At 41.0% G+C, this 18,199-nt stretch overlaps 1 protein-coding gene across 1 annotated transcript in view; it reads left to right on the top strand.

The window, feature by feature from the left end:
* Acin1 (apoptotic chromatin condensation inducer 1) overlaps positions 1-18,199 on the top strand; it is a 45,547-nt gene that overhangs the window by 418 nt on the left and 26,930 nt on the right. The window contains 3 exon segments of the mRNA XM_041634202.1: positions 1,330-1,395; positions 7,132-7,243; positions 7,612-7,725. Of these exon segments, the coding sequence (XP_041490136.1) occupies positions 1,330-1,395; positions 7,132-7,243; positions 7,612-7,725 (292 nt within the window).

The raw sequence follows: 18,199 nt of genomic DNA, 5'->3' as shown, positions 1-18,199 counted from the left end.
GCCGCCAGCGCGAGCCTGCAGATCCACGCGCACGGTGGTTGGTGTGGCTTGCGCTGGAATAGAGATAACGCCGGTTCCCGCCTTAACGGCTGCAGCGCGAGCCCAAAATGGGAGGGTGCGCGCTACTCTCCCGGAGTGTCTTAAGCTCCTTCCTTCTTCCCCCACCCCCTCCTTGTTTGTGTCTGTGTTTTCGGCGCATGCGCTGCAGAAGGAGTTAAATCCCTCTACAACCACCGGTGTGGCTGGCCTTAAGGGGGCGAGTAGGGCAGGGTCCGAGTTAGGGGTACAGTTGGGCGGATAGGGTTGGTGTCTCTAGCTGCAATAATACACATGGGGTAGGGTAAAAAAATGTCCGCTTGATTAGATTAAGACCTTGGATGAAGGGAAACCTTAATAGACTTGGTGAAAGACGGGTGTCTAATTTATAGGGAATCGAGAAGCAGTCTGGATAAGAATTTGGTGACTATTAGTGTAAGAGGTGAGACAGATTAGGCAGGGATTTTCGTATCGGTTTGAGTAGATGAGAATGGGTTCGTCCTGAGGTATACCATATTGTGTATCGGTTTGATGTAGATGGAGGGAAGGGGAGATGGACTTGTGTAGTTAGAGTTCCTTAGGGTACATGGTTGATGGTGCGGATTGGGACGAGGTTAGTTCAGGGTTTGAGTTGACAGACCGTTGCTTATCCTGAAGCTGACAGTTTGTGGGTGGATGTGGATTAAGCCAAGCCACAGATGACAAAGTCTGTGGTCGATTTCTTTTTGAATTTTTAATACATTTGATTAGTCTGGATGTACTCTGCTGAAAATTGTGCCCGTTCAATTAATTTTAGTTCTGAATAACTAACCAAGTAATAGTCCGATCCTAATCAGCAGCCTCACGGGTTCGTGTAATTTAAAGCTTGTTTGAGTATTTGGATTGCCGCCCTCCACCCCCACCCCGCCGCCCCGTATTACCAGATTTAAAGTGGCTCCTAGTCAAAATTGCGGACAATAATTAGGATTCTAGTACTGATTCTGTCACTTCTGCTAATTTTTTTTTTCTGCTAATTTTTTTTTTTTTTATGACATAGCCAGGTCGCTGATTCTTTGTGTGCCTGTATTTTACATCTGTATATTTGGGAGCGGTAACCATGGCTACCTTTAAGGGTCTCATGAAGATGCATGAGAACAGTATTAGTAAAGGGCTTTTAAGCTCCATGAAAGGAGTATGGTATAAATGTATATTTAAGTGATTTAACATAATGAAAAGGCTGTGGGAGAGGTAGAAATCTGGGCTGCTTTTTGGTCCCCCCTCCTGGTTTCTGATTTTTGCTCTTCTTTATGCCAGGCTCTAATGCTAGAAAATTTACAGAAACACTCAACACCCCATGCTGCATTCCAGCCAAATTCACAGGTAAGAAAAAGGGTTTGTTTAAATAGAATAGGCTGTTTGGAGAAAATTGGAAATAGAAGGTGTTGGATCTTCCATGCTTATCAGAAGCAGTATTTTCTTAAATTATTTTTATTGCAAGTGTTCTCGTATTAGACAGTTGCTATCCTTTTCTTTTTTAAGGTTCATTTTTATTTTATGTGTATGAGCGATTTGCCTGCATATATATCTATGTATTGTATGTATGCCTGGGTCCCACAGAAGCCAGAGAGTATGCTGAGTCCTCTGGAACTGGAGTTAGAGACAGGTGTGAGCCACCACCATGTGAGTGCTGACTTGTACCTGGGTCCTCTACAAGAGCAGCCAGAGCTCTTTTTTTTTTTTTAACTATTTTATTTTTATTTATTTATTTATTATATTATGTGTATAGCATTCCTTCCACGTGTGCCTGCAAGCCAGAAGGGGGTGCCAGGTCTCATTACAGATGGCTGTAAGCCACCATGTAGTTCCTGGGAATTGAACTCAGGACCTCTGGAAGAGCAGTCAGTGCTCTTAACCTCTGAGCCATCTCTCCAGCTTTCAGACAGTTGAATTCTAATCAAGACTAATTTTGCTTAAAGAGTAAAAAAAAAAACCATATTAGAGGAGCTGTAATTTTGGATACTTGCAGTGTAGCATGCCAAAAGGTATAGCTCTGATGAAGTGTGCCACAAGAATCTGAAGTCATTTGCCATTAGTTTGGGGAAAAGTTGTCTTTGAATAGGGATGTGAAATAAAACACCTGTTATTAACAACTCTTATTGACATAGTTTTTTTAAGAAATTGATTCTGTATTAAAAATTCCTTATTTCTAGTGCTAGCTGCTTAACTATATACAGTTACTCTTAGACATCCCTGAAACCTTTGTCACGTAGGAAAAGGAACTGAACATTTGAAGGCCTCATTTCCTTACCTGTAGTAGGAAAAGTAATTGGACTCAGCTCTTAGTTATGCACCTGTTCTGCCTTGATAGCTGGGAGAAGGCACTTTATGCTTTTTTGTTGTTACTGTTTTGTTTTGGAAGAATGAGACAGAATTTCTCCTGCCATGATGGCTTGGAGCTCCCAATATAGCCTATGCTGACTTTAGACTCCGGGCAGTCCTCCTACCCAGCTTCCCTGGTGCTGGGATAACAGACTTGTGCCCTGCCCACAGCTTTCTACATATGTTTTATTTTGAAGACAATATTCTATAGTTAAAAGCAAAATATAAATGTCTAGGCCATATCGTCTATTAGAATGCTTTTCATCTTTTAAACATTCCTTCATTTAATATGCCATACACTTAAAGGAAAATGCAATGGTGACTGGGCCCAGGACTAGATGAGGTCCCAGGATACTGTGGAAAATCTTCTGTTCCCTTGTTAATACCTCATTAAGCTGTGAGTCCCATAATCTAGTCAGGTTTCTGAGGTTAACAAGCATGGAAAAAAAAAAAAACCAACTGTGTAAGGGGCTGGAAAGATAGCTCAGTATTCAAGAGTGCTTGTCACTCTGATTCAAATTAGAGTTGATTCCAGCACCTCCATTGTAAACATCTGTAACTTCAGTTCCATGGGAGCCAACCCTCCTCTGACTTCCAAGAACTTGGCTGAGCACACAGAAACACATACACACATCCATCTAAAGGTATGCGTGCATATACCCATAAGTGAAAGCTGAAGAGATGCTCAGTAGCTAAGAGTACTTGTTGCTCTTTAGAGGACCCAAGTTCTGTTCCCAGCACCTACATGATGGCTCTCGGCCGTCCTTAACTCCAGTTCCAGGGCATCCCATATCCTCTTCTGGCTTTGAACACCAAGCATACACGTGATGCACATACATCCATGTAGTTTAAAAAGTCATACATATAAAATAGAATAAATAAATAAATCTTCAAAAAACAATTTAAAAAAGAAACTACTTAGAATAGTCAATTCACAGTTGTATTTTTGGGTCATTTGATTTTGCAGGAAACATAGTTGTTTTCTTACTCTTGGAACTCAACAGTTCACTAGTGTCCATTGAGTACTGAGAGACTCCCATACTGTAGGTGAAAATAAGTAGTTACTTTTAGAAAATATGGAAACATCGGAAATATTGGATTGACTTGCCTTTTTTGGAAGTCTGAAGACATACAAGAAGGACTTGAGGGAGACTTGTAAAGAGAGAACTGAAGGGCAGAAAGAATGATGTGGGAGTGTTATAGATGGGGGAAAGGATTAACCCTGGATTGACTTTGTTGTTGTTGTTTTGAAGCAGGCTCTCTCTGCATCCCTGGCTACTCTGGAATTTCCAGAGATCCTCCTGTCTCTGCCTCTGCCTCTAGCTCCACCTCCCTAGTGCTGGGATTAAAGGTATGGGCTACAAAGCTATTTGGTTGGAGTTTTTGAGGCAGGGACTTCTCTGTGGCCCAGCCTCAAACTATGGCAGCTCTCTGGCCTCAGCTCCTCTCGCGGTATGATTGCAGATAAAAGCCACATGCACTCCCCTTTCTATGGTTTATTTTTTTTATCTTTTAATTGAAGTGGTGTTATAAGTGTCTCGAGTATTGAATGTATATTCCTATCTTTGGTCTCTTAATTTCATTTAAATACTATGCTTATTTTGTTTTGTTTTTGTTTTTCAAGATAGGTTTCTCTGTAGCTTTGGAGCCTATCCTGGAACTAGCTCTTGTAGACTGGGCTGGCCTTGAACTCACAGAGATTCACCTATCTCTGCCTCTGGAGTGCTGGAATTAAAGGCGTGCCTGGCAATACTATACTTTTTTATATTCATTTTGTGTGGATGAGTGTTGTGCCTACATTTATGTACGTGCACCTTGTGTATGCCTGATGCTCTCAGGTGTCAGGACATTGGAAACCTGAAACTATAAATGGTGATGGTGAGCCACTATGTTGCAGGGTTTGAACCCAGGTCCTCTGTAAGAGCAGCCAGTGCTCCTAACTGCTGAGCCGTCTCTACAGCCCCGCACTTGAACTTTTAAGATATGTAACAAATTTTTTTCTGGGTTGGTGAAGCTTGATCTTTTGAAGAAGCTATGACTTTTTCTTCTCAGATTTACTTACTTTTTAAAACTTGTTTGATTATTTATTTATTTATTTATTTATTTTGGTTTTTCAAGGTACAGTTTCTCTTGTTTAACAGCCCTGACAGTCCTAGAACTCACTCTGTAGAGAATTATTTATTTTGTTTTTAGGAGTGTTTTGCCTGCATGTGCACTGTGTCTGTACCTGGTGTCTGTAGAGGTCAGGTCCCCTGGGACTGGAGTAACAGGTGGTAGTGTGGGTGCTGGGAACCAAACCTGGGTCCTCTGCAAGGGCAATAGTAGCATCTAACTGCTGAGCTATCTCTCCAGCCTGGCATTTATCTTTTTTTTTCTTTCTTTATTTTCTTCTTTTCTTATTTTATTTTGGTTTTTCGAGACAGGGTTTCTCTGTAGCTTTGGTTCCGGTCCTAGAACTAGCTCTTGTAGTCCAGGCTGGCCTCGAACTCACAGAGATCCACCTGCCTCTGCCTCCCAAGTGCTGGGGTTAAAGGCGTGCATTACTTTTAGATAAATTCTAATTTATATAAAAATTTAGATGAAAAGGCATAATTTGGGCTGAGGCTATAGCTTACTGGTAGGCTCTAGGTATTATTCCTCCCTCCCCCATACACACAGGGGCCAACAAGACTATCCGTTGTGATAGCACACCTATACTACTCAGACTGAGGGTGCTAACGCCTAAGGATTTCAAGTTGGAAGCCACCAGCCTGGACTATGTAGAGAGACCTCAAATTCTTCAAATAGTCCCAAAATAGACCTCAAATAGTCCCAAAATAGACCTCAAATAGTCCCAAAAATTCTTCTTTTTATCTATGCACTAACATTACTCTTTGGACTGAATATTTTAAATAAAATATTGATGTAGTTTCTCTTTTTGCCATAGAGCTATTTATTCTGATGTTTAGTATAGAATGGTTTAGAAAAAGCCTTCCATCTGGGTGGTGGTGGCTCCTGCATTTAATCCCAGCACTCAGGAGGCAGAGGCAGGTGAATCCCTGAATTTGAGGCCAGCCTGGCCTGCACAGTGAGTTATGGGACAGCCAGGGCTACATAGAGAAACTCTATCTTAAAAACCTAAAAAAAGAAGAAGAAAGATAAATCTTTCAAGAGTTGTTTCTTGGATTCAGATACATGGAGTAGACTTGCTCCATGGAATTTCTTTGCATTTCCCTGGTATACTTTCTTAGACTGTTTTCTTTTTTTAATCTCTCATTAAAAGAGAAAAGTCTTACATGTTTAGAAACTATCAGATTTTACTGTTTATAGAAATTATTTAAATAAATTCACGTTTATTTATAAGGTAATTTGCTTTTGTTGCTTTTAATAAAATGTTTCATAATCATTTTTAGTTTTATTTATTTATTTTTAAGGCAAGGTTTCTTTGAGTGCTTTTAGCTGTCTTCTGTAGATCACGATGGCCTTGAACTCACAGAGATCCTTCTGCCTCTACCTCCCAAGTGCTGAGATTAAAGGCATGCACCACCACCACTGCCTGGCTTTATTTTTAATTTTTTAAAGCTTTTTTAAGGAGTAAATTTTTGCCGGGCAATGGTGGCGCACGCCTTTAATCCCAGCACTTGGGAGGCAGAGGCAGGCGGATCTCTGTGAGTTCGCAAGATCAGCCTGGTCTACAAGAACTAGTTCCAGGACAGGCTCCAAAACCACTGAGAAACCCTGTCTCGAAAAACCAAAAAAAAAAAAAGAGTACATTTTTTTATGACTTATTTTTATTTTATGTGCATTGGTGGTTTGCCTGAATGTATGTCTTTGTGATCGGGACCTTTGTGAGCTGCCATGTGGGTGCAGGGACCTGAACCCAGGTCTTCTGGAAGAGCAGCCAGTGTTCTTAACTACTGAGCCATCTCTCCAGCCCTCATAATAATTTTTAAAACATTTTAACATATTAAGCTTAAATTTGTGATAAACATTTTAAAGCATTTTTTTTAAAGGGTTGGGGTGGGTTAGAGCAGTAACTCAGTAATTAAGAGTACTGGCTGCTCTTCCAGAAGACTCGGGTTTGATTCTCAGTGTCCATGTGGCAGCTCAGAGGTAAATGTATCCATTCCCAGGGCATCTGATACCTTCCTCTGAACTCTGTGGGCATTTACACATGTGCTGCACAAACAGTCAAAGTGCCCATACACATAAAGTAAATTTTAAAAGCTTTCAATAATTAAAACAATTCATTATGGGGCTGGAGAGATGGCTCAGTGGTTAAGAGCATTGCCTGCTCTTCCAAAGGTCCTGAGTTCAATTCCCAGCAACCACATGGTGGCTCACAACCATCTGTAAAGAGGTCTGGCACCCTCTTCTGGCCTTCAGGCATACAGACAGAATATTGTATACATAATAAATAAATAAATATTAAAAAAAAACAATTCATTATTAAGAAAAACTTGGAAATAAAAATGTTATGTAGCTAAATTAACCAAACCCAAAGTATGTACATGACCATGAGCTTCTCTGCAGTTAGAATAGCCATTGTGAAGCCATGGAACTTCACATTGGATTGTATGCTTTAACTGTTTAAATATATTTTTATGTGACTTTCCCATGAGGAAAAAAAACCTTTAAAACTAGAAAAACATTTTTGTATCTCTTCATGACTCAGGTATCTGTTACCTGCATGCAGACTTTTCTAATCACCTAGTAGCTGCCTCCCTTAGACTTTCTTATCCCATTTCCTCTGCATAGATTGGGGAGGAGATGAGCCAGAACAGTTTCATCAAGCAGTATCTGGAAAAGCAGCAGGAGCTCCTGAGGCAGCGTCTAGAACGTGAAGCTCGAGAGGCTGCAGAGCTTGAAGGTAAGCCCGGCTGTCACTTCTAACACGGTCTTTGCTTTGATCTCTGATACCAAGTAGATGGGTCTCACTAATTTCAGGAATAAGTCGGGTGAGACTGCTGCTCATTTGCTTTCAGTGTTTTGTGAAGCCAGATGAGTTACAGTTTGACTGTGTCAGGGAAAGAGATGCTTAGTTTGACCTAGTAAAAGAGGAGTTGGAAGTCATGCCACCATTTAGATGAGGTGGAGCTTAGCGCTTGTTTTTGTTCAGTGTTCTTTTTGGTATGTGTGTCTGTATCTATAACCTTGCCTGCCGTCCTTCACTCCTACAAATCCCACATGCTGAGCCCTTCACTCCCGCCCTGCCCCGACCCACTGTGTACTTTGCAGAAGCTGAGTCGGAGGACGAGATGATCCATCCTGAGGGAGTGGCTTCCCTGCTGCCTCCTGACTTTCAGAGCAGCCTGGAGAGACCAGAGCTGGAACACAGCAGACAATCGCCCAGTACGTATCTCCCTCCCCACTGCGCTGTTTGTCATCTTGCGTAGTTGGTGGGGGGAGGTAGTGATGCCTCCTTTCATGATAAGCCTCCATGAAAGTCCGAGGAAGTTCTGTAAAGCTGATGTTTGATGTCTGTTTTTAGACAAGTTATGTCCTTTTTAAAATGTGGTTCTACTTACATGTTAACTACTCAGTATCTTATCAGTTAGTATGATTTTCTCTGTACCTTTTCCGTCTTTTATACATCTTTGAATTCAGCAGCAGTCACAACTTTCATCTCTTTATTTGTTGTATGTATACATGTAGCCACCACTCCCAGATTTGACATCTACTGTTTACATGCCTGTTGTATACCAGGTATGTACTTGGCCCCAGAATATACTAGAAGAAAAGATGTCTGTCATAAGGAAATTTAAAGTCTAGTAAATAGATGGGTATTGATAAAATCATTATGTATACAGTTATACTGAGTGCTGTTAAAGGCAATGCAGACTGTTTTGTGAACATAGTATGAAGAACTTTAACCTAATTTGTATAATTGGTTCAAGTAAGATTGAGTTTTTCATGTGATAGTAATACTAGGTTAAAAAAAAGTGAAGAACCTTTGAGACTTATTTTATATAAGGTCTTAAATTGGTTATTAGTGTCTATTTTTTTGATCCTAGTCTTAGTCCTTGAGGGGAATTTTTAGAAATTGTTTATTTTTATTTTATATGTATAAATATTTTGTTTACATGTATGTGTGTGCATCTCATGTGTGCCTGGTGCCCAGGGGAGCTATAAGAGGGCGTTACATGCCCTTGAATTGGAGTTAAAGGTAGTTGTGAACTCACATGTGAGTGCCAGGAACTGAACCTGGGTCCTCTGTAAGAGTAGTAAGTGTTCTTAACCACTGAGACACCACCATGCCTTTTTTTTTTTTATTTATTATGTATATAGTATTCTGTCTGAGTGTATGCCTGCAGGCCAGAAGAGGGCACCAGACCTCATTACAGATGGTTGTGAGCCACCATGTGGTTGCTGGGAATTGAACTCAGGACCTTCGGAAGAGCAGGCAATGCTCTTAACCGCTGAGCCATCTCGCCAGCCCCACCATGCCTGTTTTATTTTGTTTTCAAGACAGGGTAACTCTGGCTGTCCTGGAACTTGTTCTGTAGACTAGACTGGACTTGAACTCACAGAGATCCACCTGTCTCTGCCTCCTGAGCACTGGGTTTAAAGCATGCGCAGCCATTCAACTCTCCCTGCCCCCTTTTTTTGAACCACATGTAATCTAGTCTAGTCTGGCTTCCAGTTCACTGAGTAACCAGGAGTTACCCTTGAACATGAATTATGGTATGTTCTATCACATCCTGCTTTATTCAGTGCTAGAGAGATCAAGCCTAGGGCTTGGTGCATGATGGGTAAGTATTCTACCAGCTAAGCTATAAACCCAGCTGAAAATTCTGTTGATAATAAATTTCTTTGTTTATGGATCAAACCCAGAGCCTAGCACATGTTAGGCAAGTGCTCTGTCCCTTTGGAATTGTATGTGTAGGGGTGTTTTGCTTTTGTGTATGTGCTCCATGAGTTCAGAAGAGGGTATCTGATCCCATGGAACTGGAGTTACAGACTGTTGTGAGCCACCATATGGGTGCTGGAATTGAACCCAGAAGAGCAACCAGTGCTCTTAACAGTCCATCTCTGTAGCCCACCCTCCCTTACTATATTTGGGGTCAGACCATGTGTGGAGGTCAGAGGACAACTTGGAGGAGTTTGTTCTTGGCACCATGTGGGTTCTGGAATTTGAACTCGGGTCATTAGACTTAGTCTCAGTTCTTGCTGGCTATAGACACTTTTCTTTCTTCATATATGCGTGTTGCCAGCCCCCCTGGAAGCTTTTAAATTTAGCACTGACAATTTTGAAGTGATTAAAAAGTTCTTCGGGGACCTCTTTTCTCCCCAAATAGGGAAGTAGTTAATTCTCAATTGGTTTGTATGTTTGTTTTTTTTTCAAGACAGGGTTTTTCTGTGTGTAGCCCTGGCTGTCCTGGAACCCACTCTGTAAACCAGGCTGGCATCAAAGTCACAGAAAGCCGCCTGCCTCTGCCTCCAGAGTGCTGGGATTAAAGATGAGCACCACCACTGCCCAACTGGATCACTCTGCTCTTTACTGCTTTTCTTTTCCCCAGATTATAAATCCAAAAGGACAGGGAGAGTCTCTTACAAATGAATTGTCACCATTCTCAAAGTCATGGAAATATGTATTGGAATTTCTGCTGGATACATATTTCTGTTATTAGAGTATATTGGATGTTAGTACATGTATTGTCTGTTGGTAAAGAGAATTGCACATAAAACTTTAAAAATGAAAGATAGTAAGTATATGACACAAGTGATACACATATACCATACTTTTTTTTTAAGATTATTATTTTGTAGTTTTAATTATGTGTATCTGTTTGCAAGAGTGCATTGGATCCCCTGGAGCTGGAATTACAGGGGGTATAGCCACCTGACATGAATGCTGGGAACGAAGCTAGGGTTCTCAGGAAGAGTGGTATATGCTCTTAACCACTGAGCCATCTCTTTAACCCTCTTCCATAGGGTTTTTTTTAAAAATTGCATTCATTTATTTAGTGTGTGTGTTTGGATGCTCCAGTGCCGCGGCTCACAGGTGGAGGTGACAACTTAAGTTGACTCTCTCCTTCCATGATTTCAGGGTCTCTTTACCCACTGAGCCATCTTGTCTGCCCTTTGTTTTATTTTGATTTTGTTTTTCTGAAACTGGGTCTTTCTGTAGCCCTGGGACTTGCTGTGTACCAGGCTGTTTCAAACTCACAAGGATTCATCTCCCTCTGCCCCTTGAATGCTGAGATTAAAGGTGTACACCGCTTTGCCCAGCTGTTCTGTTTTTTAAGACAAGGTTTTACTGTGTAGCCCCAGGTTAAACTTAGTCTTGGGGTCTCTGTTCCTTGCCTCTCAAGTGCTAACATCATCAGAGTGAGAGATCTGGGACTGCTCTTCTGGGGGATCTGAGTTTGATTCCCAGCATCCACAGGGCAGCTAACAACCATGTGTATCTCCAGTTCCAGGAGATCTGATACCCTCTTGTGGCCTCCACAGGCATCAGGCACACAAATAATACATAGACATACATCAAGGCAAAAACACTTACATACATAAAGTTAAAAAAATAGTGAACAGGAGGCTGGAGAGATGGCTCAGAGGTTAGGAGCACTGACTGCTCTTCCAGAGGTCCTGAGTTCAATTCCCAGCACCCACATGGTGGCTCACAACCATCTGTAATGAGATCTGGTGCCCTCTTCTGGCCAGCAAGCATACAGTCAGACAGAATACTGTATACATAATAAATAAATCTTTACAAAAAAAAATAGTGAACAATCTCAGTACTGGAGGAGTAATTAGAGATTGCCTTGAGGCAGAGATACAGATTTGAAACACTCCTTAGAAATCAGTAAGAGTTTAAATTGCCACAGATTTTAAGAATTATTTTTAGAATGGTACAAAGACATAATAAAGATAGGAGTACTGCAGTTTTTTCGATGTGTGTGTGAGTATATTTAAGATGTGTGTAGGTTTCTGAGGAAGCCAGAAGGAGAATCCTATCTGGAACTGAAGGCGCTGTGAGCCTCCCAGTGTGTGTCCTGGGAGAGAAGTAGCAAGTACTCTTAACAACTGACCATTTGTCTCCAGCCGCTGTGGTATTTTTAAAGGAGGGACAATACACTTAGACTAATACCACCAGGGTAAAGTTACTCGTTTTCAAAAATACTTTAAAATACAACTTATAATATAGATTGAAACAATATTATAGAAGTCTTTATTGCCAAGCCAGTAAATATGAACTTTTAAATTTTTCTAGGTAAGTAGGGAACCTTTTTTGTTTGTTTTTTTTGTTTGTTTGTTTGGTTTTTTTTGTTTTTTTTTTTTGTAATTCCCTGTGGTTTTTGAGAAAGACCTCCTGGGGACTAGGAGACAGCTCGGTCAATCAAGGGCTTGAGAACCTGAGTGTGGGCCCCAGAACTTATGCCAAAAAAAAAGCTGAATACATGCTGTACCTGTGGTCCCAGCACTAGGGAGGAGACTGGTATCCCTGAGGCTCATTGGCCAACCAGACTATCCTGCTCAGCAAGCTCCTGGCCAGCAAGTGATCCTTTCTTGAAGGACAAGATGGAAAGCATTCAAAACACCCAAGGTTGCCCTCTGGTGCGTGACTGTGCGCACACACACACACCTCCATTCTAAATGTAATTTGAAATGAAAGTGAACAGTGAGTCCTTATACAGAATAGGTTTCAAAAGCAGCCATTTTGAGAGGATAACCAGTCTTCTGTGGTTTAGATCCTCAGCAGAACTTTATCTGTGATTATAATTGATAGAGGAAAAAAATACCCAGAGGGGAAAAAGAGGAAAAAAGTAAATTAAAAAACAGGAATTTAGTAAGTTGTGGAGTACAGCCAACAATTGCCTTCAGTGCTCTCCACTGTATTTTATGCCAGAGACTTTTCTCCTAATCTCGGAGACTTTTCTTCTAATCTTGGCTAGGATATGCATCTCACTAAAGATATGATACAGCCAGACATGGTGGCGCTTGTTCAATGCCAGCTACTCATGAGGTTTCTGTGTTGTGGCCAGTCTGGCAATTTATCAAGGCCTCATATTACAAAAAAATAAAGAAGTCTGGGTATAGTGGCAAGTGCTTGGGAGGCAGAGGCAGGATGGTCTCTTCAGTTCAAAAACTTGCTTCTCTATAGCAAGTGCAAGAACAGCCAGGACTAGTAGAGAGGCCCAGTCTTGATGATGATGTTGTCGAGCCCATGGGATGGCTCAATGGGTAAAGATGGTTGTTACCAACTTAATAACCCGAGTTTGATTCCCTGAGCCCCACGAAATGGAAAGAATTTCCAAAGGTTACCCTCTGACCTTCACATTGTGTTGTGGTATGTACATGCCCACATACTTAAATAAACATACACACAATAAGTAAAATATAATTCCTAACTAACCTGGAACTTGCTATCTAGACCAAGCTGGCCAGTAAAATCTAATTCTCAACAATTAAAAAAATATGAAAATGTGGTACAGGGCTGGGAATGTAGTTTGGTGATAGAACACGTGTCTAGTATCATGAGGTCCTGGGTTCAGTCACAAACACTGCAAAACAGATGTGGGAGTGACGGTGAGCTTGATATGGAAGAACACTTGATGCCAAGCCTGACAAGTTCATTGAGTTTGGGTCCCAGAACCCAGGTGGTGGAAAGAGAGAACCAAGTCCCACAAGCTGCCCTCTGACCTCCACCTGCCATAACATGCATGCTCACCCACACAGAAATAAATAAATATAAGAAGTAAGGACAACAGAGTAGTGAAGGTCTGTAACTCCAGGTTAGGAAGGCTGGGCAAAGGATTGCCTCAAGTTCCAGATCAGCTTGCACTGTGTGGTAAGTAGCCGGGCAGCAGGGTCTAGTTAACAAGACTCTGAAAAACAAAAAGGAAAACCCAAATGGCAAGCTGTCATTGTTATAGTTTACTGGCCTATGATAGATTGACATTCTCTATCCCCAAATCAGGGAACACCCGGAATCAGGGCTGATAGAGCTCAGTCATACCACCCCTCCATGTAGGTACTTGAAGAAAGGCCATTGCCTCTTCTGTTGTGTGGCGTCCACCCTCGACCAGCAAGGAAAAATGCAACACCCGGAGCTCTTCTTGCAGCAGTTTTCAGGACTTTATTCACAGCAATTTATCTCCTCTTTCTCTCTTTTCCCCTCTCTTACCGGGCAAACCTCTCCCAGCCCTTAAGTAGGCATGGGCTGCCAATCCCGGATTGCCAGGTGGGCACTGCCCATAGGCCCACGCATATGCAAGCAGCTGATGATCATTGCTTGATCAGGCATAGGTCAGGCCTTAGCCATCTCAGGAGTTGATTATACATCTCCATCAGTTGTGATTCCACGCAGCTTGCTACACTGTTGTACTCTTTAGTAGTAAGAGTTTGGTTGGAATAAGTTTTCTAGTAACAGCTAAGTGCTTTGTTCACTTGTTTGTTTGGTTTTGCTATTTATTTATTGTTTTAGTTTTTTGAGACAGTTTCTCTGTGTAACCCTGACTGTCCTGGAACTCACTCTGTGGACCAGGCTGGCCTTGAACTCAGATCCACCTGCCTCTGCCTCTTGAGTGCTGGGATTAAAGGCGTGAGCCACCACTACCTGGCACTTACTTGTTTTTGTAGACTGTTTTGTAGAATTCCTGGATCCTGCTCTGTGAATCTTTTTCCTTCTTAATCTCCCAGTTAGTTTCCTTGACTAATTTGATGTAGAAATAATTAACCAAAAGAATAGTTTTCCACTGTTATATTAGGATCTGTAGTTGTATTCTAGTAATCTTTCTTATATTCTATAAAGAAAATTCCTACAGGAAGATTGGTTGGTTGGTTGGTTGGTTGGTTGGTTGGTTTTTCGAGACAGGGTTTCTCTGTAGCTTTGGAGCCTGTCCTGGGACTAGCTCTTGTAGACCAAGCTGGCCTTGAACTCACAAAGATCTGCCTGGGTTTAAAGGCGCATGCCACCACTGCGCAGCTGTTGTTGTTTTTAAGATTTATGAGGGTGTTTTGTCTGTATGTATATATATATATATATATATATATATATATATATACTTGTACATGTGTGCCTGGTGCCTACAGAAATCCAAAGAGGGCAATCAGATCTCCTAGAACTGGAGTTATGGATGATTGTGAGCCACCATTTAGGTGCTAGGAATTGAACCTGGGTCCTCTGGAAGAGTAAGTGCTCTTGAGCCATCTCTCAGCCCCATTAGATGTTTGTTTTTAAGAACTCAGTCAAGGAAAAATACGAAAACATCCTTTTAGTTTTCAGGATAGGGTTTCAATGTGTAACAGTCCTGGCTGTCCTGGAACTCTTTGTAGACCAGGCTTGCCTTGAAACCACGGAAATCTGCCAGTCTCAGCCTCCTGAGTGCTGGGATTAAAGGCATGTGTGGCACTTTCACTAAGATGGAAAAAACATCTTAAAATATATGCGAGAATATTGGTTTCTTCCTGCACTCTCCATCATACATCTTTAACAGCCCTCAGTGCTTTACCCTGTCTTTGACAGAGTTTGTAGCCCTACTCTTTTTTTCTCTCAGTCTGGATGCTAAGAGGGATTTGCCAAACAAATTCCTTAGAAGGCTGAGTAATAATTTAAGTTTGGCATCATTGCTGGGACTCCCTATTGTTGCTGCTTATGTTTAGATAAGGTACTTGGGTAGTTGCAATCCAGTTGCCTAAATTGGGTCCTGTAAATCCTCTCCAGGGATTTGTTGTCGGAGATTAAAAATAATAATAATAAAACTACTTAATCCCAGCACTCAGGAAACTAAAACAGGAATATGGAGAATTTGGAGTCGGCCTGAGATACATAGTAATTCTCTGTATCCCAAAACAGCCCTCAAACTACTCTCCTAAATGCCCTTATATAGTCTCCATATTAATTCCTCCTTCACTGTCTAGCAGCCACTTTTCCCTTTCTTCTGAAGGCTTCTGGCTTTGGACATTTGGAAATGAGAAACTTTTTTTCAAGCCTTGAATTTCCTTTATTATTAGCCTGTTGGTAGCATTGGGTTTGCCTTTAGGTAAAGTGCTCAATGTCTACATATATTAACATCTGACTTTAAACATTGATGTGGTTAGGTATTGATAATAAAAGATACCAGCTGTCTCAGGCTGGGATCACATGGTAACACCTTCCAGTTAATTAAGACACTATCCTCCACCTCCGAATGTTTTGTGTTGTTAGTGATTGCTTATTTCATTCTGAGGATCCCTTTGAGTTTTCGTGACTTTTATAAAAGTGATTGTCAGAACTGAACAGCTTACCTATTTTCCCAGATCTCTTTGGTGACCTCCTAGTGCTTCCAAAGAAATAATTATCCAGAATCCTGTTACTGAGGTTTTACGGTATGGTATCCAAAATAATGTACATTAGACTAACCTACAGTTTACATTAGGTGAAGAATAAAATCTCTTAAACTTGGGTATGTTTAATTTGTAAATTACAACTTAATAAAACTTGCCTTTGGCTCCAAAGACATTTATCTCTGGCCAACTTTATATACAGCTTTTTTATTGCCTTTTTGTTGTTGTTTGTTTTGCTTTGTTTTGTTTCTTAATAGTGCTAGGGATTGAACCCAGAGCCTGTACCATGTGCAAGTGCTGTACTGATGAGCTGCATCTCTGACCCTTGTGTTCTTAGACATTTCCTTACTAGCTCAGTCTTACCATCTCAGATGACTTTGAAGTCACCATGAAGTCCAGGGTAACCGTGAATTTTTTTAGTTTTTCGAGACAGTGTTTCTCTGTGACTTTTTGGAGCCTGACCTGGAACTCGCTTTGTAAACCAGGCTGGCCTCAAACTCACAGAAATCCACCTGCCTCTGCCTCCCGTGTTGGAATTAAAGGTGTACGCCACCACCACCTGGCTGGCCTTGAATTCTTTATCCTGCTATTTCTCAGGTCCTGGGAGTCTAGAAGCGTGTTATCATATCTGACCTTGTTTTTGCTTAAAAGATAAATTAACTTCTTTCTTTTCTTTTGCCAAAGGAGCTTTGCTTTTTTTTTTTTCTTTCTTTCTCCTTTTTCTTTTTCTTTAAGTAAATCCTCCTGTCCTGAACTCAACTTTGTAGACCAGACTGGCCTTAAATTCACAGATCCACCTGCCTTTGCATTAGTGCTGGGATTAAGGACGTGAGCACCCCACTGAGTGAGAAACAATTATCTCTTCTCTTCTCTCCTCCTCTCTCTCTCTCTCTCTCTCTCTCTCTCTCTCTCTAAGATTTATTTATTATGTATACAGTGTTCTGCAGGCCAGAAGAGGGCACCAATTTCATTACATATGGTTGTGCGCCACCATGTAGTTCCTGGGAATTGAACTCAGGACCTCTGGAAGAGCAGGCAATGCTCTTAACCACTGAGCCATCTCTCTAGCCCCAGTTATCTCTTCTTTTAGTTTTGTTTACTTGATAATTTAACCTATTCCAGATCATTGAATTATGAATTGTGTAGTCCCACCAATAATATCTTAAGATGCCTCAAATGTTTGCAAGAGTCTAGACTCTAGTCTCTGTATGTCACATAGATCCTGTTAGAAAAACAAACAAACAAAAACCTTATTTCAAGTGTTTATTTACTCTGGTATGAAATTATATCATTTCAGAGATCCAGTTAATCAAGTAATCGTGGAATAAAATTTTATAAAAATGTTCACAGTCTTGGTTTTATTAGTTTTAGCTTGACTGTATTACAATCAAAGCTTAGTTCATTTTAGATTATTGCTATCTCGAGACAACAGCAGATCTTACACCATCAGAATTATTTAACACTAGTTTAAATACTTACTTGTGTAGGTCGTGCTTTCTGTGTGGTTTAACCTTTCTTCTTAGTGGGCGTCTTGGTGGTCAGGACTAAACTAAGGCTTTGTGCCTGCTCAACAGGCTGAACTTTATCTCTAGCCCAGACGTAGGCCTTTTATACTATATTAAAGTTAACTCCAAACCAGGCAATGATGGCGCACGCCTTTAATCCTAGCACCCGGGAGTCAGAGACTGCTGGATTTCTGAGTTCAAGGCCAACTGGATCTATAGAACAAGTTCTAGGGCAGCCAGGTCTACATAGAGAAACCCTTTCTCAAAGAAAAAGGAAAGAAAAAAACTAAAGTTAAGCCTGTTTTAACTAATTATTTGGAATGTAGTTATCTTCATTGCTCTCTTCCCTCATTGGACATTAAACCTAAGCTTTGTGCATTATTAGATAAGCACCGTCCTCATAAGCCACCCACTCTTGTAGTAAATACTCCCTTCCCATCCTTATGCTGTGTTTTAAGTTTTATTTTGTGTGTATTTGTGTTTTGTCTGCATATGTGTCTATACCACATTACAGTGCTTGTGGAACTCAGAAGAGGGCATCAGATCCCCTGGAACTGGAGTTGCAGCTGGTTGTGAGCTACCATTTGATTGCTGGAAATCTAACACACACACACACAGCACCACACCACCACCACCACCAAAGAGCAGCCAGTACTCTTAACTGCTGAGCCAGTCTCTCCAGTCACACGCCCGCCCCATGCTGTTTTCTAATTCAACCTAGTACTACCTGTGTGGTTATAAGCTTGCACTCTCCGCTGAGCTGTGCTCAGATCTTCCATATAGTATTTAATATTGGTAGTAAACAAGAATTTTCCAGTTCATGCCCTTCTTTTTCTTAGTTAAGATTTTGAGACTTAAATTGCTTAAGTAAATTTTCCATAATTTCATTTGTGGAATATAGTGAAACTTTTTCCAGTTTTATGTGGATTTACTTGCATGGTCTAGGTTGGTAATTTTCAAACTTTTTCTTGCAAGAAAGAAAAAAAGTTCTACCTTGAATTCCAATGTGCAAAACATAGTCAAGAGGACCCAGTTCTAAAGCCCTGTTCATT

Source organism: Microtus oregoni, unplaced genomic scaffold, assembly GCF_018167655.1.
Source record: "Microtus oregoni isolate MIOR12 unplaced genomic scaffold, Mior012 000045F_ref0000178, whole genome shotgun sequence".
Taxonomy (NCBI): Eukaryota; Metazoa; Chordata; class Mammalia; order Rodentia; family Cricetidae; genus Microtus; species Microtus oregoni.
This window is presented reverse-complemented; position numbering and strand designations above follow the sequence as displayed.